Source organism: Dermacentor andersoni, chromosome 5, assembly GCF_023375885.2.
Source record: "Dermacentor andersoni chromosome 5, qqDerAnde1_hic_scaffold, whole genome shotgun sequence".
Classification (NCBI taxonomy): domain Eukaryota; kingdom Metazoa; phylum Arthropoda; class Arachnida; order Ixodida; family Ixodidae; genus Dermacentor; species Dermacentor andersoni.
Genome location: NC_092818.1, coordinates 164,483,529 through 164,507,664, shown reverse-complemented (window position 1 = coordinate 164,507,664; position 24,136 = coordinate 164,483,529). Strand labels below are relative to the sequence as shown.

The following is a 24,136-nucleotide window of genomic DNA, read 5'->3' as shown; positions in this document are numbered from 1 at the left end:
ATATCTCTTATCCAGAACTGAACCGGAACGAAATCAGAGCTCTCTGAACCTGAACACGAGTGGAACTCGTATTTGTTTCGATTCGACACCCCGGTTCTATCGTACAGGGCGCCCGTTTTACTTTTTGGTGAGAAAGCATACAGTTTACTACGGCTCAACAAATGGTGTTAAACATACTTTGAACGATCCAATTTCAGATACAAGCATTTTTTTAGTTAGAAAGCTATTTTAGCAAGAAGGAAGCCAGGAAACAAGGTATTAAAATTTTCACCTCTTGCAATGACTGAAGTTCTCAGTATTAATTATGCGAACGTGGCTCCTGCATGATGATCAGCATGACAGCTCCCCCTCACCCAATCGGCCGCAGCAAATGGCGACGTTTGTGAGTTTGTTACCTGTTTGATATTTGGCACTCGATTAGTCTTGGTAAAGAACGAATATCAGCCACGTTGCCTTGACACGTAGAATCATAATCCCTCAGGGTGTTACACGAACTTGAACTTCGCGCGCTATGAAGCGATCGTGGCAGACGACAGAACATATTCCAGTTAACTGAGCATCCTTCTCAATTAATCTGGTGTCGCTTGGAGAAGGTACGGTACGCATTGGAAAAGGTTTCCTTTCTTTTTGTTTAATTTGTGTCGTGATTTTCGTACGGGTTTGTTTGTTCCTTTCTTACCAATTCTCGTCGGTACCCAGTGAGACCATTGAAGGGAGGCTCCATCTCGGGAGCACTCGACGTACTGAAACCAAACGCCAACAACACGAAAGAATGCCGTCGAGCCGGGCAAACCGTGCTGGCGCATCAAGGTAGCGCGCACGCGCGCCAGGCGGGAACCGCTCGCGAGCCCGACGACCCGCACGAGGCAGCTGCGGCGGCGGCAGCAGCAGCAGCAGCAAAGCGCACAGAGCGACGATCCCGTGCGGCCCGTCTGGGCGAGCCGAGCGAGGGGTGCTTCATTGCACAAGGCGCTGTCGCAGCAGCGCAGATAGCGCTCCGGTAATCGTGCGGTGACGAACGAGGAGCCGGTATGCGCCGATTCGTGGTGGTGGAGGCAACCGTGTTTTGCGGGTTGTTATGCCCATCGAACGCGCACACACGATGTTGGCTATGGTAGCAGGTGCGAGTGAGAAGGCCAATCGTCTCGTGTACGAACGGAGGTGAGGTCTTCCCTTCGCGCGTGCCCTCCTCTACTGCCACCCTTTCCCGACGCCAGCGCACCTCACTACTCTGCCGTCCACAAGATAGGCGCCGCCGCATTCAAAGGGCGGGCCGCGCTACCGGTGAAAGCAGTTACCTCCCCTGGCGCTTTCGTCAAACTTAACCTTTACTGCACGCTCAGTCGCTAGTCTTGAGTCTGGACTGCTCTTTTGGGGTCGTGCTATCCTAGCTTCATTGCCAGTAACCCCCAAGAGCAGCCGCAGATCTGCACCTTGTAATCACCTACATCTGCAATCTTTGTGCAGTGACGCTAAAAAAAATGAGTCCACCGTGGCTAAAGGCATTGCGTGAAGTCGCGTCCTCTCGTCTCGCTGACCGTGTGCTCGGCTTTCTACTGCTCTCCGCGCTCATCGTCTGCGAATCCAACGCGGCGTCCGTAACCGGTGTTGGTCGCCCGCGCGTGGTCCTCATCCTGGTGGATGGCGTGCGTTGGGACTACCTGTCCGAAGCGGACCTGCCAGGCTTCGGCGAATTGGCCAAGACGGGAGTGAAGGCCGAGTACGTGGTGCCCATCATGCCGGCCAACTCGTACCCCAATTGGTACAGCATCGTCACCGGTGAGCTGTGTTTTCGCGAATTGGGCCCTTTCTGGAGACCGTGTGTCGTACTTTGCAAAGGCTGTTTCTCTTTGCTGGAGGGTCTCTATAACCGAATGACTCGGTACGTGAGGGCGCTCTTCGAGTTGACTCATGACTGGATCGAAATTATGATTTTGCTTCATGTCCTGAGGTTTGCGTGTTCATGAGGCGGATCCATACAACCTGAAACTCCATGAAGATGTGAAGCAGGCTCTCTCAGAGGTTCCACTCTTGTACGGTGCCTAGGACAAATTGTCTGGTACATTAATATCATTGTTACTGAAAGAATAACAGAAAATCATGGAAAAGGTAATATACTTTTGACAACAGTTCTGTTTTTTGATGACTTCTGACGCTCTTTCCTGTCTTTGACCAGATGTATATATATCTATGCATGTAGTTGCGAGTGGCAGTGTGGTAAAGGAAGTTACCGTTTTAGAATATTTGGTCATACGTTAGCCTCCCGCAAAACTCCAAGTTCATGTCTTCGACCGCGGCATGTGTTACCTGTTGCTGCATACTTTTCAAATAAATTAAGTGTGATCCTTATCCTTCACGTTTTCTATAGGTGGTCTTCGTAACGAGCTCTTCGAACTTTAACTGCACAGTTCATCAGTGTCTGTGAAACCCGTGACCCCGCCTCTGCAGCTCCTGGCCAGTCCTGCTAACCAGCAAACACCTCTAGTTTCCGTGCCTGCCTCTCCTAATAGGGAGTCACTTGAACAGGGCAACTATTCCAGCCACTTCTCCAACATGAGCCCAACGACATATCTCGTCAACAAGTATGAGGCTTATCAAGCTGAGAAGTGTTTCCATGATATACAGGAATGCTTGGACGTAAAGCTCGAATGGGAGCCACTTCACAGAACTGTTGCGATAACCTCATGAAGCAGTATACTGAAGAGCAGACGTTGTACAAATTACATGAGCGTTGTCAGTTTAACACCGTTTGCTCTAATCTCCCCATGCTATAACAATAGCGCCTAATAAAGAGTCACATGAGACAATGTGACAGCTTCCGCTTAAACTGTTTGCTATACCGCGCGTAAGTAATGTAACAGTTTGTCACTTTTGCATGTTATCCTATGGACAGGTTATCTTAATGTAACCCGTAGTGGAAAGCCGCACGAAGCAACTCAGTTGCGGCCGTGTCATTCTGGCATGAGCCAGAATGATCTCTTGGGTATACCCAAGAGATCATTTTTCACTAAATACGTTACAGAAAAAGAATGGGTGAGTAAATTTTATTTGAAACAAGATGATTATTTAGTCTCTAGTGAGGTGGTGAATTATAGGCAGCGTTTCCGAAAAAAAAAAAAGACGCATTCATTCTTCCTCATGCGCTAACGCATATCTTCGTTCTTGTCTGACTGCGCGCAAGTCAAGTCGTAATAACATAATTTTGATACGAAACCGTTATCGTCGTGAAAGAATCCTTAGAGATATTTTCGTAACTTTGAATTACATGTTTTGCTTTCATTATAGAAAATGCGGCTTGAGAAATGAGGCGAGCGAGCTATTTTTTATAACTTCTCGCTCGGCTAGCTGGTGCTTGTGTAAAGTTATATAGGCGACCATGTGCGTGAGAAGCTGCACACAAATAACACGCACCGTGTACTCAGCCGCCGTCAGGAAGACGTAAGGTGTTACCTCGCAAAAGCTCAAGTCACTTGAGCAGTGAAAAAAAGTTTCCTTCTGTATTGCTCTCTTTTGAAATGAAATTCAGCGATATGCCTTGCACCTAGGACAACGCTCGGATTAATGATAAAGACTGGACTAAAGCCTGTAAATATTCATAATCGTCATCAGGTATACCTATTTTATAGCACTGAAGGTAGTGCCAGAATGTTGATCTCCGCTTGGCACCTAATAAAACAATGTCGGCTTATAGGTATCGCTTAAGCCCACAGATATTTTGATAGAATAGCGCATAACATTCCACGGGTTTCTTCCCCGTTTTTTAAAAAAAAATAACTATGCTATCCCATCCTTGGCGCCAGTGCGTATCTGTCGCTGGGTATGTGCCCATTCTTGGCTAATCGTCCTCACTGGGTATGTCACACAAGGGGTATGGAATGCTTGAGTGTGTTTTGGTGTGCGTCGTACTTCTCTATGCCCGTACGCCTCTCATCGCCATTCTTCCTTCAACAAGCCTCATACATCACCTTATTCCTCATGATATCGCGTCGACGTCTCACACCGCGTATCCGCCTGATTTTGTGTTTGCATTTCGGCCTGTAGCTTGTGGACGCTATACCACATTAACACAAACATTGCGCGAGAATACTCTAATCTATGCGGCACAACGCCATAAACCGTTTCTTTGAGAGAGCACGACAAATACCAATATACCGTCATGCTATCGTGGGCACCACCGTTGTCGCCTTGTTGCTGTCGTCACGCACACACGCGCTCGCTCGCTTAGCGCGCACAATTCCTCGCATTGTACAACCGACTTCGCCCTACTGGGAACGTTCTGGAAAACTGCGAACGTTGCTGGGCAGCCAGCTAACCGCTAAATGCCTCCCGCAACATCGATTTTCACGGTGCGTGGATAATCATCATTACTTTTTACAGCGAAGCTATGTAGGCGCACCCCGTGCCGTCGTTGTCGAACTTCGCTTTAAAAGGGGTCACGTGACCTAGCGGGAGAGAAAATGGAAGAGCGCAACAGGAGGAAAGGTGCTGGAGAGACCCCTTTCCCTCCTGTGAGGATGCTATCTTATACGTGAATCTTATACGGTTGTCCCACGGTGCTTTCTCGGCGATCGAGCCAGATCGGCATCGAATTTATCGACGATTGATTCCACCCTGCCGGGAAAGAAACGAATGTTATGCTGGCGGTTTGCTGCCAACGAACAGTGCCCAGCGATTGAAACGCGATACTAGGAGCGCGTGGCTGCCGGCACTTCTTGCGCCAGCAAGAAGTGCCGGCAGCCACGTCAATCGTCAAAACAATCGCAGCGCCCGCATCTCCAGTGGTGGACTTTGCGCCCAATATTCGGAGCTTTGGATGAGTGGTTCCGCACATTCCATCCCAGCTACAGCTATGGGGAGACCACGAGTAGTGCGTACTACTGACGAAGAAGCTGCCGACTGCGAGCGTCAGCGAAAGTTGGCTCGTGAACGTGCTCGTCGTCGTAGGGCCTTCCTCACGCGCCAAAAAAAAAAGCAAAATATAGAAAAAGAAAAACAGAAAACGCGTTCCTAAAGCACACCACGCGAAACACGTAAAAGCCAAAATGAGGGGATGGAATGGTGAAACATTACAATATATTGTAATGTTTGCGAAGCTTTACTTGCATGGTGTAACAGTCGGTCTAACTCGCACAGCTTCGCTGTTCAAACATCTCCACAAACTGAAAGGGGCGGTGATTTTTTTTTTCTTTTTGCTGAAGCACGCTCAAATCCCCGCATATTTATCGAGCACGATATACTGAAAGTTCACCGTCCGCGTGCGTTTGCGCGCCCGTTGTGAAAAACCTTCGTGCGCACCGAACTCTTCCTTTCGCTTAAGTGAGTATTTCAGTGCCGCCGAAGGACACGCCGTTGCAGTAAACTTATTGGGCTCGCACTATTGCCGAGAAGCATTCAAAGTTTAATACGTATGGCACACGTTCGAGGTAACGCAGTTTCCTGAAATCTCTGAAAGCAGCTACAGCGGCAGCAGGATTGCGCGTGATTCTTTCCTGCTTTATACCGGCGCTTGCGTTTTGCCCACGTTGGTTGCATCCCTTGGCAGCAAAAGCCCGCCGTGGTTTCCCTTCTCCGCTTCATTCTGTATACGATGCGCCTAATGATATTCCCGAGCGCCAGCAACCCTTAGCAAAAACCGCACGCGCAGTCTGGTGCGGAACCTGTTTGCAGCCGACGCTGACGGCATTCGTCCGTTAAAACCATGCAGTAGACGTGTATAAGTATAGATAGAGCCCCACGATCGTATTGTCATTCGGCGTGAAAGGTGACACGGACAGAAAAGAGAGCAAGAAACGAGGAACACGTCGACTTTAGTAGATGTGTATAAGGAGCAGTCGCATGCATAAGTAGCGATGGCTACTCGTTTTTTTGTTCTTTCGAAATGTTAGTTACGCTAAAAATTGTTGAAATTGCTGCAACCAAAATACTAAATACAAAGACACAATTGCGAAATTAATAAAAGCTACTGATTAGGTAAAAATGAGGTCCCTCATTATTCTTACGTATCAGTGTGAACACATCGAGAAAATCTCTGAATATGTAATACGATCCAAAAAAAGAAAACTATCTGAGCATACACAAGGTAGGCGTGGCTGTAGAATATTTCCGGCTGAGTTATCATATGTGGTATTAACAAATATCCATAGATTTTCTACAACGCAGCAAAATATTTTTTGGAGAACTTGTCTCGAATGTACGGCACGTTTATCCGACACATGGTCTAGCTTGCTTCCATTGCATTGCATGGTTTTCGTTAAAGAAGGCGGCGAACAGGGAAGTGCGTCGTTGCCCACATTGCATTCGCTGCTTGCAACCTGTGCGCAAAGATCTGTCTTTCAAATACGAACGTCGTCCAGGTCATACCTACTGCAGGAGCACTGATTTGACAACTTACACATTGTGTTTCTTTTCTTTTACGTTAAATGCAGATTCCAGACTTCGGACTCCTAAAAATAAAATAAAAATAATGACGAGCGTCACAGTCCAAATGAATACTTAGTAACTTGAACCTGTTTTAGTGTTTCTCTTTAGCGTGTCATTAAAGGGTTCTAATTTTTTTACAGTACAGACTACAGGACCGTGATCGCAGCGGATAATGTCCCATTAGTAGGCTTGAATTACGAGGTTTCCACTCTCGAAACTGCGCAGTGGTTTATGATTGGCGCCGTAGTGGAGAGTTCCCGATTAATTTTGACCACCGGGGATTCTTCACCGAGCACCGAAATTTAAGTATGCGAGCGTTTTTTGCATTTCGCCCACATCGAAATGCAGCCGGCCTATAGCCGCTTAAGCACGGGCTATAGCATTTGGCCATCGCGGCGGTTCCCGTTCTCGACTATAGAGAGTCACAATCGAAGGAACGGCCACAGCTTGTCTGATATCCGCTCCTTGCGATGTCTAGTGGCGTTTACAGTTTTTACCAAGCGTGGGTCACCCCTCGGTGGAACGCCAGCTGTGAGCTTGTTTTCAGGCAGGCGAGTTCTCTCGCGCAATACGCTCAGTCTCAAAGTTGCAGTACCATGCAATGGCGAGACTACGTCCGCCTTTGTGCAGCTGCAGCGTGACAAGTTGAGTAGGGACCCACGAGCGAAAGATAGAATGAGGTCAGAGCGCGTGCCGGAAACAACTGAAAAGAACTTGCTTTTGCTGGCAGATATGGTGTCGTGTGCATTGGTTACATCGTATTTTTGCTCTTATGCGAGAAACTACGTCAAAACTGTTGAAGCTATGTAAACGTCCTCTCTGCATACATGCCAGGCCAGTCACGTGTAACTTTTGTGCACTTGATGCAGCAGCTCTCATCCAACCACGACCGAACGTTGACGTGGGATGCAGTCGACTTGCCGTGCTAGATTTATCCTGCACTCATGGAAACTCTTCTTTTTCGCGGCGCTACGGAAATAATCTACTTCATATTTGCCTGCGCAATTAAGTTTTGCGTCAGTCAATACTGAATAAAATTTTATGAAGTTAGATCTAAGCTTTCTTCGCCTATACTCCAGGGGTTTGGAGTACAACATGGGTCACTGGTATGGGCAACTATAGGTATGTGCCCGTTCTTGGCGTTTCCAGCTGTGTATGCAGCGTGTTTCACTGGGTATATGAACCTGGGTACGTGCCAATTCTTGATATTTCTCGTCGAATAGACAATTTGGGTTGCTGCATATGTGAAGCCGGGTGTATGCCAGTGGGTATGTGAATTTTGGTACATGAAAGGTACGTGCACATTCATGGCATTTTTTTATTGAAAAAAAGAGAGAGCGAAAAAGAGAGCAAGAAACGAGGAACACGTCGACTTTAGTAGATGTGTATAAGGAGCAGTCGCATGCATAAGTAGCGATGGCTACTCGTTTTTTTGTTCTTTCGAAATGTTAGTTACGCTAAAAATTGTTGAAATTGCTGCAACCAAAATACTAAATACAAAGACACAATTGCGAAATTAATAAAAGCCACTGATTAGGTAAAAATGAGGTCCCTCATTATTCTTACGTATCAGTGTGAACACATCGAGAAAATCTCTGAATATGTAATACGATCCAAAAAAAGAAAGCTATCTGAGCATACACAAGGTAGGCGTGGCTGTAGAATATTTCCGGCTGAGTTATCATATGTGGTATTAACAAATATCCATAGATTTTCTACAACGCAGCAAAATATTTTTTGGAGAACTTGTCTCGAATGTACGGCACGTTTATCCGACGCATGGTCTAGCTTGCTTCCATTGCATTGCATGGTTTTCGTTAAAGAAGGTGGCGAACAGGGAAGTGCGTCGTTGCCCACATTGCATTCGCTGCTTGCAACCTGTGCGCAAAGATCTGTCTTTCAAATACGAACGTCGTCCAGGTCATACCTACTGCAGGAGCACTGATTTGACAACTTACACATTGTGTTTCTTTTCTTTTACGTTAAATGCAGATTCCAGACTTCGGAATCCTAAAAATAAAATAAAAATAATGACGAGCGTCACAGTCCAAATGAATACTTAGTAACTTGAACCTGTTTTAGTGTTTCTCTTTAGCGTGTCATTAAAGATTTCTAATTTTTTTTACAGTACAGACTACAGGACCGTGATCGCAGCGGATAATGTCCCATTATTAGGCTTGAATTACGAGGTTTCCACTCTCGAAACTGCGCAGTGGTTTATGATTGGCGCCGTAGTGGAGAGTTCCCGATTAATTTTGACCACCGGTTGGCGCCTTTATGGCGGCACCGACTACTCCTTGTCACTTAGCAAATGAAACAAATATGCGCAAAAAAGGAGAATAATGTCACAAAATATGGCACTCAGTAGAACACCAGATGTATGGAAACAGTACATTCCAAATGATGCCTGAATCACAAAGTTTTGTGCGTGGGTTCAGTACACATATGCATATATAAAGTCAAATATTTTGAATGGCCAAAACACAGGACAGAAGTAATTACATTGCAAAGCACAGAGCACAAGTAATTGCACATAGCGTAAAAACACGATTACAATATAAAAATAATTTTGAACACATAACAACATTTACATCACTCATTTAGCTTATCAGGATAAATTATCCCACTTATTATCAGGATTATCAGAATTATCAGGATAATGCCGAGACACATCAGTCTCTGCATTATTGCGCGCCCGATTCGCACCCGCGTCCACTGCAGTATTACCAGGAATATTGCAGTGCCCGGGTATCCACTGAATTGCAATTACGTGATTCATTGCGCTTGCGTCTGTATGTTCTTTGAGCGTCTCATACCATAGCAAAGCGTTGCGCATTTTTTACTGATGTCATGAAGCTCAAAGCACACAGGACTGCTAACAGTTCTGCCACCGTGGAAGATATCTCTCGGGATAATTTAAATGTTTGCTCTTGCGCCAAATGTGAAATGATGATTGCTGGATTCGGGGAATCTTTATGAGATAAACTGTCTGTAAACACGTGGATGTACTGCGGATGTAATGAGTAAATTTGGAATAGTACCAGTTGCTGTGTGGCCACCATTAACATTTCTCTCTTTGATATAATCCCCTCCACCGAGAATTCTATTTTAGTACTTGTTAACATCCAAACACGGTAATGAACATTCACTTTGCGTAGTTCAAATCTTGGTATTATGATTTATGTTCTTGAACAACGTCGTGAATTTTGCTTTCGTTTCGTTCGCTAAGCGCGATGCTTAATGGATGCCTGTCGTGTTGAATTAAGATACGATAAATATATCGGCATGTATTAACTGTCGGTATGATTGAAAATGGTTGGTCACGAGCTTCAGCAATTACTAGAGAACTAGCCTGCGGAATGCAAAGCCCCCTTGCCAGGAAACATTGAAGACGTTCCTCAGAAGTTTGCGATAAACCATCGAGAATAGGGGCCGAATAAGCATTTTTTTTTGTTATGATTGCCTTGTGAACTTGTAATGGTGAAGAGACAGACAGCGCCTACTTTAATCAGGAATTGGTGACAGCTGGATTCCAGAATAAGCTACAAGGCAGCCGTGTAGAGTTTGCAACTACGAAGGAAGTATATATTTCCTACACTTTTGATTCCTGCACAAGCGGCCAACCGAATTTGATAATTACGTGTAGGCATTGGTGGTTCCCGACGCACTGCACGTTGTGGTGGTGTCGTTCCTGTTGCGTGTGTAAACGCTATGTTATTGGATACGTAGCCTAAATACAAGCAATGTAAGACTTGAATGTTGGCTCCGTAATGTAGGAGTACTCGGAGCGGCAACCCTGGGAGTGTCAGTTAAACTGGAATCCGGAAGGTTTCTGCATTCTGCCAGGGTTGCTACAGTTGAAGTGTTTACACACCTTCAATGTTCTTGCTTCTGTGTATGTGACTACATTTATGTTAGATTTGGAAGGGCCCCTGAGATCTTCAGAGTGCTGTATACATGCGTAGCGGGTCACTCGCAAAGCACCCAGCGTTGTTCTTGTACAACGCTGGTGTGCTGCGGTGGTGAGCTTGAAAGCAACAGGCACTGCATGCAGAAAGGACTTTCCTTATGGTCTACTATGAGCAAGTGGTAAATCGCTAGACCTTGAGGGCATTTTTACAGTGCCAACATAACACATCTTTTCTTTCGCGAATGTTTCTTTTTTCTTGTGCTTGTGTACGTGCTGACACTTTTCATCGCCTTTGTGCAGGTCTGTACGGAGAACGGCACGGCTTCGTGCAGAATTACATGTACGATGAAAAGCACGATGACTTCTTTACGATGGCACCCAACCCGAATGCATCGCTCCCGCATTGGTGGAATCATGCGGAGCCAGTCTGGGTCACGGCCGAGAAAAACGGTCTGCGCACTGGAATGTACTGGTGGGATGGCTGCCAGGTGCGCTCACTAGATTTGTACAATTTGTGCGGACATGTCTGTTATGCCGCATTTATATGCTAATTCAAGCGCGACTCACAAGAAAGATACGGCAGGAAAATACCAGTGAAATGAACTACAGTAAACAAGGACGTTCATTTTTGACTCATTGAATCGACATAGTTTGATGCGTTCTCACAGACTACTGCATCATGGCTCCCATGTCAACAGGGTTCACACGCTCTTCTTGCGCGTATACATGTTAGCGGCCAGTTCTGAAAAAAAGTTCAGTACATGAGGTAGTAAGAACAACGCCAGTCAGTCGAGTACACGGTCGAGTTGTTTCGCAAGGGTTAATACAGCTCAATTCGCAGGACACTACTAGAATGTTGCATTTGTTTTTCTTTATTTCTGCGTGAGGCTGAGGCAGGGCTGTAAGAGCAACAAAAGAGACGAAATGACAACGCGAAGCAGCGCTTTGGTGCGAATACCTCTTTAATCCGATTAATAATGTAGGAGGGTTGTGCCATTCAACCACGAAAAAGCAGCAAAATTTTATGATAGATTTACTGTCTAGGACTCCTTCTCATGTGACGGATTCGGCTCGTATGAGCGACGGTTGGACTTCTGCAGAGTATTCCGATAACTCAACGTAATACTACGAGTGAGCGGGCGAAGTTAATTCTCTTGCAGCGTCCACTATTGTTTACAGTATAAGGATCTAGAGTAAGCACGTCGGTCAGCGTCATCGGCGAAGTGGTTGTCAACGATGTCACAATGTCCCGGAAATACTGAAGGACTATATATATTGTCCTTTTTCAGCGACGCAGTGGTAAATTTTGTTGATTTCTGGTACCAATTGCTTATAATTTCCGCATCATTAACTCCGCACGCCTTGAAGGGCTGCCGCCGATATGCGGAGTATTTCCCGTGAGAACTTTTCACAGCGGAGTTAAGTTTCACAGCGGAGCGAAGAACGGTGTGTTTGGAACCGTTAAATGTTGTGACGTGTGAAGTTACGACCAATTATTTCACTATGGGGCGCAATTATTTCACTATGGGGCGTGTTGTCTCTGGGTCGAAGTAACCTTCATTAAATCCTGGAGCTACTACATTAGAATGGCCGACTCATCCATAAGCAATAAGCGCAGGAGGGGGGAGGGGGGGCGAGGAAGGGGGTATTTTGTAAGCGTCCGCCATTTCGTCTGCTGTTGAAGTGCTGATTGGCTGAGGCGCTTGTCTCCTTCGGTGATAGTATAGATAATTTTCTTCACCACGGCTCCCATTTCTACGAACAACGCCAGCTCCTCCAGTGTGCCTTGATTAGACTGGACGATTGGCCTATTACAGAAGGAAACGTGTTAGTAGCCTGACCTCACAGCTCATCAGCCCGGAAAGCCGAATGAGCAATTCTGCAGAAAGGAAGGCGACAGAACTGAGTGCCAGACTGTGGATACGTTGCACCTGGCATGGTGCGTGTAACTGATCTGAGCTCATGTGCTTTCCTTTTCTCTTTCCCTCCTTCATTCTCTCCCCATTTGTAGGGTAGCGAACTGAACAAAGTCTAGTACCCTCCCTGCCTTTACTTCCTTCCCTCCACTCTCCCTCTTCCTCGTGTGTTTTAGCATGCTAGGATGTCACTGACGGCAACACCCTCTTATTCGTAGATACATGAGGAATCTTTGTAGCCGCATTTTGAACAGGAGCATAAGAATCACCGGAAAGGTCAGCTTAATAGGAAGAGCCAACACCGCGGCTCGCTAACTAGGCAGTACTCAGGGGCTTACGCATCCGCCATTTTCAGAAACAGGGCAGTTGTCAAAGGATAGGCGAGTTCATTATTGTCTTAAACTCCCATGCTTTTCCGTAGCTCTTGAACAATGTGGGGAATTATTTTGTCTATAACGTGGTCTGCACCCTTCCTTCGTCTCCACCGCCCCCCCCCCCCCCCCCCCCCTCTACTCCAGTAGTATATATTGTTACGGTAAACCTGAAGTAAATTGAGTGAGATACGAGGTTAAATATACGCCCAAAATTCGTTGGGGGTTCCCTCTTTTCTACTGTTGATTGGCGGCAGTATCGGAAAGCCATGAATTTTGAGCGTTGAAGAGAACTGATGGTCTGTGGTATACGATATGTATACGCGCCAGTGCGTAGAATCGAAATTCAGTTAGCGCGTTGCTGCTGTGGCTGCTTCTGCCTCTTTTTTTTTCTTTTTACTTGAGATATTCGTTGTTAAGCATAATAAAAAAAATGAAATCGTACAAAAGCCTGCAGCTCTGCATCATTGAATACTTGCAATAATTTTTTGGAGAACTGTCTCTTTTCACAGGGGTGTTACAATTCTCTGAGGAAAACGCCATTTGCAGTTGTATTATTGTTAAAGATACTGTGACGGAGGCGAAATGTAGACGAAAGTTATATTTACACACCATTCGCTTCCACGGACACAGAGTACTTCTGGAGCATATTGTTTCACTTGTTCGAAGATCCACTTAAAAGAAGCAGTTAAACGTTACTTCTCGAAGCGCTAATGGCTTTTCAAAATTTGAGTTTTCAAGGGAAAGCTTTCAGAACAGCATGAAATAAAAATTGCGTTGTATAACGTTTTCTTTTCTTTTTTCAGGTGGAAATACGAGGCGTCAAGCCCACGAAATGCATTCCATACAGGGATTACTGGAAGTGGCCTACGGTTGAAAATGACACTAAAGCCGCGCTGTCTGAAATAGTGGACAATTTTAAACAAAACAAATTCGATTTTGCACTTGTTTATTACGAAGCCGTCGATGCGGAAGGTAAGTCTGTGTATGTTGCTTGCGTTAGAAAATCACTCTGAAAAGCCCCCCTCTAATATTTCACACGCTGTCCACTCAAGTTCCCGGACAGTCTTTTGTGCGTCCACACACTGATATACTTTTTGTGTACTATGCTGGCACGGTCAGGAGAGTGTATATTATATGTATGCCACAAAAACAGGGCCCTATATATATACACAAACACATGGTTGACAGAACGATCCTATAGCGCTATATAGCGCTATAGCGCTATATATATATATATATATATATACATATATATATATATATATATATATATATATATATATATATATATATGGTGTGTGTGTGTGCGCGCGCGCGTGTGGAACCGCACACCTGGAGGGCTCTTGAAGTGCTTGCGCGTGCACTGATACGTCATTCGCGGTGCAAACAGAAATTTGTTATTAAAAACAACAATGGACCAGCGATTCCTTTATATTTGAACTAATTTACGGCGACAGCTGCATTTTTTCACAGCGGAAAGCGCCACCTCTTTTGCTAGCTTACGTGTTCCTCAAGTAATTGAGCTCATTCACTACGGGGGAGTGGCCACAAAGGGAGTAGGTATAGGTTTGGTGATAAAAATATGCGACATGGAATTCCCCAATGCGGATATTAGCTAAAGAAAACTAAGCACATTACTCTATCCCTCCACGAATACCTCCGTGAAATCCAGCTTTTCAAATAATAAAATCATGGAGTTTCGCGTGCCAAAACCACGATCTGATAATGAGGCACGCCGTAGTGGGGGACTCCGGAAATTTGGACCAACTGGGGTTCTTTAACGTGCACCTAAATCTAAGTACACGGGTGTTTTCGCATTTTGCCCTCATCGAAACGCAGTCGCCGTGGCCAGGATTTGATTCCGTGGCCTCGTGCTTAACAGCCCAACACCATAGCCACTAAGCAACCACTGCACGTAGCTCTTCATACAAAGCAATGAAAAAGCGAACATAATTTCGTAAAAAAAGCAGCTCGAGTAGTTCTACGTCATTAAAGAAAGAAAAAACGCACATGCACATTGCGAAAGCAGGGTAAGAAAGAACACGGCCACAGCGCTGACATGGAACTGCCATGTTTATTGCACTGAAGGCAGCATATACAAGACAAAGGCAGCAAAACATAAACGGCTCTAAAAAGAAAAGTTCCTGCACAACCCAACTCACGATGACGTTCCACGTTAACGAAATTTGCATTCAAGCAATGCATTGATACTCCGTATTGCTGAAGACACCTTTATTTGCAATTTGTAGCATGGGGGTAAGCAGGCTAACCATGCTAATTGCATTAAGACGTCCACGCGCCTGAGCTCCACCACGGGCCACAGCATCCACGCCTTAATTCGGACGCCACGAAGAAAGCTTCACTGAAGGTTACCTCCAGACCGCTGCCAGTTTCGTCTCGCTGGCACTATAGAATTGGGGTTAAGCATATCCATCTTCGAATGAACTAGGACGCGATTGTACAGGCGTACTACTTTAAATTTGAGGCGTACAACCTCGATTTTCTGGCGTAGAGCTTTAATTTTCATTTTCAGTTAGAATAGCGCGCGTTGTCACTTTCATTATTCGGACGTGCGCCTGCGTAGTGCGCTCGTAGGAAGTCGATAGCGGTTAAAAAGGAACATACCGACACCAAATTGGGGCAAATAGGCCAAGTAGGAAAATGTGAAAACAAGAAACTGCTAAGGAACCGTCATCCGACAAACGCCACCTGTCAATCTGAAAGATACAGTATTTCTTCGTTACATAGCTCAAGTGAAGGAGAGCTCTCTTACAAGGACTTTTTTCTGTCCCTCTTGCGTGCCATATAGCGTTGGCGTTTGTCGTATGACATGTCCTCCCGGTGTGTGTGTGTGTGTGTGTGTGTGTGTGTGTGTGTGTCTTCTAGTGCCTGGTGAATATGCTTGTTTTGTCGATTTCCTTTTGTATATACTTATTGCCTTGAAAGCAACAAAGGCGAAAGTTGGTAGCAGACTTGGCGTCTGCGTTTTCTTTCTTTTCCCGTTTCTGCGCAGTTGTACTGTTTCTTTTTTTTTCTTGATAACCGCTCACCCACTAGCTCACCTTTGTATTTTTCTACACTTCATGGCACAAAGGCTCGGTGACTTCAGATAAGTGTGTACTGCGTCGATTGATTATAAACTGTACCTCGTTTCCAGGACATGGCGGTGGTCCTGACTCCATGGAGCGACGACGAGCGCTCAAAAGCGCCGACAATGTCATCAAACATCTGCTTGACGAAGCCAAGAGGCAGAACATTCGCGATCAGGTAAGGGGGCACCGACGCTGATGAGGGCATGTATTGTTTTATTGCCATAACAATTATACAGACGCTCGACGCGTCTTCGCGTCGTTGGCTTTGCCGGCGTCACGCTGTCCTAATACCGACGGCGCATTCGCAGCCAGCGCGTCGAGGGCTATCGAAGGCCTCTCTAGACACGCAATGTGTTTGGCTGCAGAAGCTACGAAACCGTGTATGAACGTATCGCCACCCTCTGCTCGGTTGGCTGTGCCGGAGCCAGGACAGCATTCTGGCTTCCGCTGCTGGCACGATCGTTGTGCGCGCACAAAGTGCAGCGTTCCTTCCGATGAGCTGTGTGCTTATACCTTACAGTGGTGCGTACAAGTGGTCTGAGCGGAACGGATAAAAAACGTCAAGCTAAACCTGCCTAATCCTTTCACTAGACGCTGACAAACAGAAATATAACTGATCAATGTAAGAAGACAAGCAGGTGAATCAGTACACAAGATTAGCATTAGTAGTGTAAAATAATTGAAAAACCATAAATCATGCTCTAAACAATAACATAACGAAAATAAATAATAAACGATGATGTGCACAGACACGCATAAAGCAAAAAGAACAAAGTAAATGCAATTGCAAAGAACAAGAATGACACATGTGCGTATCTAGCAATAATTGCATGTGCTTTATACGCGCCTGCCCCCACCTGCATGCGCTCGTACGAAGGTATGTGAAAGGAGATGTAGTTATTGTAATGTGCGAAACATAGACGGAGTGACCTTTTGCACCTCAAATTGAACGATCATTTCATGCTGCATACACACGCGCACTCATTTGGACACAGGCACTCATCAACAGAAGGAATAACCGGCCCTCGGGTGCGCAGGAAGTTAACGCTAATGCAACTAATTTTCAGATATTTAAGAAATATTATCTCTGCTTCCTTCCTTTGCATCACTCAGCTTTATAGAAGATGAAAGAGTTATTCTCATATGGCAAGATGCGGATATCTTTACTTGTTTAAATTTAGTGCTCAGTCACAAGAACATTTCTGGTCCCTAATACTCAACGTGCGATGATCTTTGACGTCCTTCCGCTCCCAGCTCAGCCTCATCGTGGTGTCTGACCATGGCATGACCGACACCACCGAAGGAAAGTTCGAGCTGATCGACATCGAGCCTCATATTGACGCCAACGACATTCATTCCATGCTTGACGGCGGGTCGTTCGCCATGCTTCGGCCCCACCCGGACAAGATTGAAAAGGTGTGGTTGACGTCCTCGTGTTCGTAATTTTACAGCGAATATCTTAGCTTCTAGTTGGTCCGGATTTTTGGGGGGCTCGTGCCCACACAAAAGCAGTACCGCCACCGTGGTCACTCAGAAAGACTTCAAACGGCCACGGTAAAGGCGTTTGTCTTTTAGTTTCCGCGTAATAGGATTGCTTTCTTGTATATTCGAATTGCAATTCGAAGCTATCATGTGTGCAGGTTGTGTGTAAGTGGTACTTTACGAATTTTCTGATGCAATTTACTTGGAAAAATTAAATTATTTCAATATGACCCTTGCCCTTGCCGGAGGGCCTAGAGGAATGAAGATGTATGCTGCACTTCCGCACGTGCGTGCGTGACGTATGTCTCTAGTAGCGGCGGTACTTGTCTAACGTCGTCTAGTGATGGTGTTTGTCTAACATCGGCAACAGCTTCGCTGTACGTGCAATTTCACAAGGTGGAATCACGGTGGATTTTTTTTTTTTTTGCTTCCATCAACTCGAGTAAGTGTTGCTATAAATACGTTACGCGAAGAGTCAGCTAATAGCGATCGTGGCAAGACAGTGCCGGAAGCATAACAGAAGACAGTATCCATGTATTTTAAGGCAATAACCATTTCGGTGTTTGCTGCTCCGTAATGACTCCTAATATGCACGCCGTTCCGTTCGTTTCCGGGTCAATTTACACTTTTGACACTCCTAGTATGAAGCATGTTTTGTTATCATGATAAAAACAATGAATTAATTTGCCGTATGTGCGATGGCGTATATATCCTTCGTGTTGTGATATAGATTAGTGCTCATGTACATGAAGGTACCGAGAGGGAGGAGAAACAAAGAAACAGAGTGTTGTCTTAAGCACATCATTCAGTAATGTCGTCAAGCAGTCAAACTTACATCGACAATCATAGAGTGGCTGTAGTTACAAGTTTAAATAAAACTGTATTCAAAACATTACTTTCTTAATTCCGTGCACAACAAAAAATTTCCCCGGAACTGACCGCTTTTTTCAGGTTTTAAAGTTGTCGCGTTATAAGCTTTGATGACGGTGAATGTCAACAGCTGTCATATGCTTCGGGTTCTATGGAGTTCTGAGTGTGAATGCCTTCTGAAAACGCATGGTCCTAGCAAGATCTATAACACTCAATTTTTCAGCATTGTCTGACGGTGCTTTTGTTTGAAGTATTGCGTGTGTACAGTCATCGACAAATAGTTGCACGGGCCGCGGGTATTAAGAAGACGCGAATTTTGTAATTGCCTCACCACATGGAGCAAAACTGCTGCAATACAATATGCCGAGGGAAAGCTTCAATCGCACTTCTTCATTGCGGGCCACGTGCGTCCACCACGGATAAATCAAGCGCTTTCGATGTCCCTGTGGTCGACAAATGTTTGTCCCTTTTTTTTATGTTTCACAGGCAGAGAACCTTTTGTCACGAATAACGATGGCAAAAACTGAACTCAATTTTTCCGCATTTGAAAGGTCCACTTCTACCGTTGCGCATGCTAGCACACCTTGCAAGTCCCTTGCAATCCCTCTGCGCGCTTATGCTGCAAAAAAGAAAAGGAAACACCGCAGAAACCGTCCTCGATGATCACCTAGGTCAGTGCGAAGCATTTCTCCCCTGCACGTGGCGCAAAGCTCGGACAAACTAACTTCCTCTTGGGGAAACGCTCACTCGAGGACCGCCACATGCGCAGACCACCACAACCTGGCGATGTTCAATCGGAATCAGAGGCAGTCAAAGACCCTACAAGCCGCACCATATTCGTCTTCGACAAACTTCTTTTGAAACTATGCGTCTGCATCCCAACAGTGGCGGTCCACCAATCTGCGCCGCTTGGCCTCCGCGGCCCGTTCAGCGGCCGTTCGCTTGGTGTGCCGCAGTTCTTCAGGCACGTTCCACGGCGGCGCGTATTGACGCGACAGCGTTAACGAGCTCGTGTCGCAGGAAAGCCGGTGTCGTCGGCGTCGGCGGCGTTGGCCGTGAGCGAAAAATGGTGGAAGGCGATTCACAAATAAGAACAACTTGCAAGATGGGCTGGGTGGGAATCGAACCAGGGTCTGCGGAGCGTGAGGCGGAGACGCTGCCACTCAGCCAGGAGTTCGATGGTTCAAAGCGGGACAAAAGCGCCTCTAGTGAATGCGGTGTTGCCTTAGAAACGTGCCGTAGAAAGTTATGCTGCTGTGTATATCGGTAATTATGAGCATGTAACTTACAGAAGTCGCAGTTAAACGAGTAGCGAAGTTCGTTTCCGCTACATTTCTTCTGCGCTTGGCGCACACGCAGAGCCATCTTGCGGCAAACACAGAAGACCCCCTTCTCGCAATGTACGGCGCTGCCCCGACAGGTGGCGCCCCACTCGCCCGCTTCTCCCCTTCGTCTCGCTTGAGCGCATTGGGGCCGCGCGGGGACCGGTGCGAGGATGCCCCAATACCCTTGCGTTTAATAAGTTTTCTCGCTCTCTCCCCTTCCAACTTCCAGCGTGCGTCACTCGAACCCTCGTGTTTAGACGACGCGGCTCCTCTTTCCGCTCACAGCGCGATTCCTAGGTGCAGCGTCCGATGCGGGACGCCTCTGACGTGATCGCTGCGCCGTAGCGCGTCTGGTGGGAAAGCGTCTCCTGCGATGTGTGCCGTGCTGCTGGCGAGGACTTATGCGTCTGCATGGTGCTCCCAAGCGAGATAGAGGACGATCCCATCGAGGCGTCAGCCCCATGATCGCGTCCGTTTTCATGGCGCGTCGCGGCCCGGCTGTCCGTGCCGATCACGACGTTTGGCTCGCGTAGATCGTTTCTCCCTCCGAGACGCCGAGTTCATTGGTTTGTTCTGCTTGCTCAGGCGCACGTTTCGTTGCCGCGCCGAACGCTGCGTTGTTCGGCGCTCGGCTCTCACCGCGTAATTGCTGGGTGCAAAGTCCGATGCGGGGTGCCTCGTAAGTTTAGCTGTGGACTTAGAAGTGTTGTATATGAAAACTATGTCTTTGTGTGACTCGAGAGCATGCCGAGCGAATGAGTGGGCTGTGCGACGGGGTGCGATAACGCTATCGCGTTCCACTCTTGAAGGCGAAGCTTAAACGTCCTCCAATTTTTTTCGTTGGCCTGTTGCTTGGCATTTTGCCTCGCCACTAGAGTACGCATCGCATACATCTGTAGTCTCTGCAAAGCCTTTGCACTTATACGCTCGTCTACCGCTTGATACATTATAGGGCTCATTCCTTCTGCAAGTAGAAGCCTAAGCGCAACATAGCGCAGCTAGCTCAACCGATGCACATCTACTTGTGGCGCGCACACCCGCACCGGCGTGAGGAGCAAGGAGAGGAGGCGCCAAGCCAGTAGCGTTGCGCGAGGGGGCGCGTGGCAGAGCGCGTGGCAGAGCGCGTGGCAGAGCGCGTCCATGTGCGTGGAATGAATGAATGAATGAATGAATGAATGAATGAATGAATGAATGAATTAATTAATTAATTAATGAAAAATTTTACTTTCACGTGGAGCAACGCGGGGCCGAGCCGCGGGCGAATGTCGATGCGCACGCATCAACGACAAACTCTGACCTTGGACGGCCTCACGTTTGACTTTGGCTCTGGCTAGGTTAAGAAATCGTGCGTGTTTAAAAACTTAATATCAGCATGTACGGTGACATCAACGTAACCACGAATATCTTCGATATCAAGGACTCTCGTCAAGCAGTATACCGAGAAACCGAATTTGATTGTTAGGCTGCTTGCATAGACCGTACAAAACTTTCTCTTGAACATGCGCAGGTATATGCCAAGCTCAAAAGCTTGAACATCAAGGGCCTCAACGTTTTCAAGAGAGAGGAGCTGCCTGAGTTGTACCATCTCAAGGAGATTTACTTGACGCAACCCATTGTGCTCACCGCAGATCCGGGATACCAGATCAAGAAGGTAAGCTTTACTTTGTCGATTAAGCAGGATCTTGTCCGGGTCTTTGTTTCTAATGGAGTGTTTTTCGGAAGCGACAGTGGAATGCACTAGGCCACGGGGGAACTTTGCTGACGTGAAACACGTTCCTGATAAACATAGCCTGCTAATGTTATCCTCTTATAATATAGCTGAAACCTGCGCAGGAAGTTCTGGGTCCGAACCCTGGTTAACTGGTTCCGGTCTTTTCTGCGCTTCACTTAAACCTCTCTTAAAGACGTCATTCTTGACGAATCCACTCTTATGTATCGGGTGTACATGTTTCTAGCCTCCTTTGTGGACCGATTCTGGAGATTGTGCAGCCTAAAATTGGGGACGATTCCGAAAGTAGTACAACCTGTAGCCGTTCCCATGAAAATGTGCTGTCTAGAAACGTGGGCTGACCCAGAAGGTAGTGCAGTCTAAAAATGTGGACCGATCCCAAAGATTGTGCAGTACAAAACGTTGTGCAGTCCGATGCAACTACTACTCCTCTCACGCTAAAGGTGACGTGATAGAGTGCCGTGACCAGTGACTTCGCCCCATTTTCACCCCAACTCGCTTAGGAATTGAAACGCTGTATTTATCCCATGTCAACTAGAGGTTGAATCGGCTCTCATCTTCTTACCTTGGTAGGGGTGTTGATTCTGCTGCTCTGCGAGCTGGCTTGAGTGGACACGAGCTCGTACAAACCTGAACTCATTACATGATCTTTTCTATTGTTTGTACACAGTTCTGAAGGCCAACTGTGCAATAGTTACAAAGCCTTTCGTGTCTTGTTCTTTCCATCAGCTTCAAGGAACTGATAAGCAGGTGCCCAAGTCAAATAGGATATACAAGGGAAATCACGGATACGACCCCATGAAGCTCGAAGACATGCGTGCCATCTTTCTGGCCACTGGTCCAGGTATATGTTGTTGTAACAAATTGTTTATTTGAAGCACACGGTCGATGAGCACGATTCCACATGTACAAATATTTTGCCCGCTCCTATAGCGACGCATACCCATTCTCTTTGCAGGACTGAAACAGGGTTTCCAGAACGGGCCTGTGCGTATGGTGGACCACTACAACGTCATTTGCCGGCAGCTGGGCATCCAGCCGCTCGAGAACAGCGGCAGTCAGGACAATGTGCGGGACATGTTTGCCGGTGGAGCCAGTGGAAGCGCTGCTGCTTCACTCTCTCTACTCCTAGTCCCCAACATCCTGCTTGCGGCACGCGGTTACTTATATCACTGATGGCACATTGACCCACTGGTAGAAGAAAAAAGTAATTGTTGACCGCGGGTACGGTCATTCGCCGTGTCGTTTTAATTGCTTTTACAAGCCCCTCATGCTCTTCTTTTTAAATTTAGTAGTACTATGCACCCAGCGCACAACGCGTTTTATTTGAGATTCGTCTCATCGGGATCGATATTTTTTTAACCCTACATCTCTCTGTGTCGAAAACGTTTCCAAACTGGCCTCAACAGGCCCCGAACAAAACGCCGCAGCTGCTAAAGCTGATCGAACAAGCACTGCTCTGAGGTATGCCACCTTTCTCTTGATGTGCAAATCTTATTGTCAGATAACTGTTTCATGTTAAATAAGCCTCATAATATTGATGTGAGATAAACACTTCATCATTACGCGAATTTTCACAGTGAGAAACTCGTATTAATGGTGCCAAATCTTGAAACTTCAAGAAACTGTTCCGTTGTCCGTTAAGACGTATCATGAAGTGGAGAATGCAATAAACTTTTCAAATTAAGGAAACACATAGTTTGTGTTTGTAAACGAATACAAAAAAGGGCAAATATGCAAAAGAAGCGATGTTCACAATGTGCCATCCAGGATATTTTCACTGGTGACACGTTTGCTCACGATGTCACTCATCGCAGCTCTCTGTAGGTTTATAGGGTTCCCATGCATTGACTCTAACCGGTGTGACAGATATTACGCCCGTTGGTTTTGAGGAATGGAAAGCTCCTCCTTCACCGGTGCATCCAATTTCGCTCCGTACTCATCGTACCAAATTTAGACCCAATGTGCATGAATGGCATTTGTAACCCATTTCACCTCTTAACACGTTGTCGATCCAATCTTCAAAACTGTTGCACATGTGATTGTGATCTCTATCCTGCTTCAGTGATCACTGGTTATATAAGAGTTGCTTTCGTTGGCTAGGAGTGTTTGTATGTCTGCTATCTAGTCTACTGCCGTGATGAACTTTTTAAAAAGTATAAGCAATCAGGTCCTTGACGAAATTAAACCAGTCTACAGCACTCTTTTTTTCCGTGCAGCAGCCCAAAATGAAGCTCAGGATTAGTTTCAGTGATTCGATGTTTTATGAAATTGATGAAGATGTTGACGTGGCTCTTGAAGCAGGCTTTGTATAGCTCCAGATATCAATTTGCTCGACCGTGATATACCTGAAAGGGTAACATATTGACCGCCAATTTACTAGAGAGTTTGTTTATGTCAAATAAAACGTGTTTTGTGTTTTTAGACAAGCTTGATTTTTCAGAAGGTGTGCGCCTTGAAATAAGTGCTCGTCGGATATTTTGATTGTGTGCGGGCTCCGAAAGATTGGCAATATAATATCGTACTTTGGCTAAATTTTTCACGCTCAAACTGTGTCTCTGTACGAATGATTGTGAATTACCAGATGGCACATCGCAACGTTTACGAGCGAATCTCGGCTAGTCACGTCTATGAAGGCTATGCTCAGATGGCTGGTACGTGCGACCAGAGGAGCAATTATTCATTGCTAGTGCTAAACAAAAGAGCGTTCGTCAATGTTTAAAAGGAGGGATCTTTTTTTTCTTTTTGTCTTGGAAAGCATATTTAGCGCCGGCGAACAAGGACAGAAGGGAGACGACACCACAATGCGCTCCCTTCGTCTCCGTTCTGTCCTTGTTCGCTGGCGCTAAATGTGCTTTCCGAGTCAGTTTACCAACACGCCCAACAAATGGCAATGCTTTTTATTATCTTCCTTCGAATATTGCGGATAATTCGTAGCGCCGATTAGCAGGTCTCGGCTATAAGGAGGAGAAGGAGGAAATGAAGACAGAAGGCAGGGATGTTAACCAGAAATGCTTC

At 46.2% G+C, this 24,136-nt stretch overlaps 1 protein-coding gene across 1 annotated transcript; it reads left to right on the top strand.

Moving 5' to 3' along the window:
• The first annotated feature begins 896 nt into the window (after window positions 1–896).
• Window positions 897–23,547, top strand: LOC126531564 (glycerophosphocholine cholinephosphodiesterase ENPP6-like). The gene is made up of 8 exons (XM_050179127.3): window positions 897–1,779; window positions 10,631–10,818; window positions 13,424–13,592; window positions 15,778–15,887; window positions 16,967–17,128; window positions 20,897–21,040; window positions 21,848–21,962; window positions 22,077–23,547. Exons 1-8 carry the CDS (start codon window positions 1,482–1,484, stop codon window positions 22,292–22,294), a joined length of 1,404 nt encoding a protein of 467 aa, XP_050035084.2. The 5' UTR covers window positions 897–1,481; the 3' UTR covers window positions 22,295–23,547.
• The last annotated feature ends 589 nt before the right edge of the window (window positions 23,548–24,136 follow it).

Excerpts from the sequence above, each read along its gene's own strand:
- LOC126531564 (XM_050179127.3), top strand. The coding sequence starts at position 1,482 with ATGAGTCCACCGTGGCTAAAGGCATTGCGTGAAGTCGCGTCCTCTCGT. Across the intron at positions 1,780-10,630 it reads TTGGTACAGCATCGTCACCG|GTCTGTACGGAGAACGGCAC; the intron begins GTGAGCTGTGTT and ends GCCTTTGTGCAG. Across the intron at positions 17,129-20,896 it reads ACCCGGACAAGATTGAAAAG|GTATATGCCAAGCTCAAAAG; the intron begins GTGTGGTTGACG and ends GAACATGCGCAG.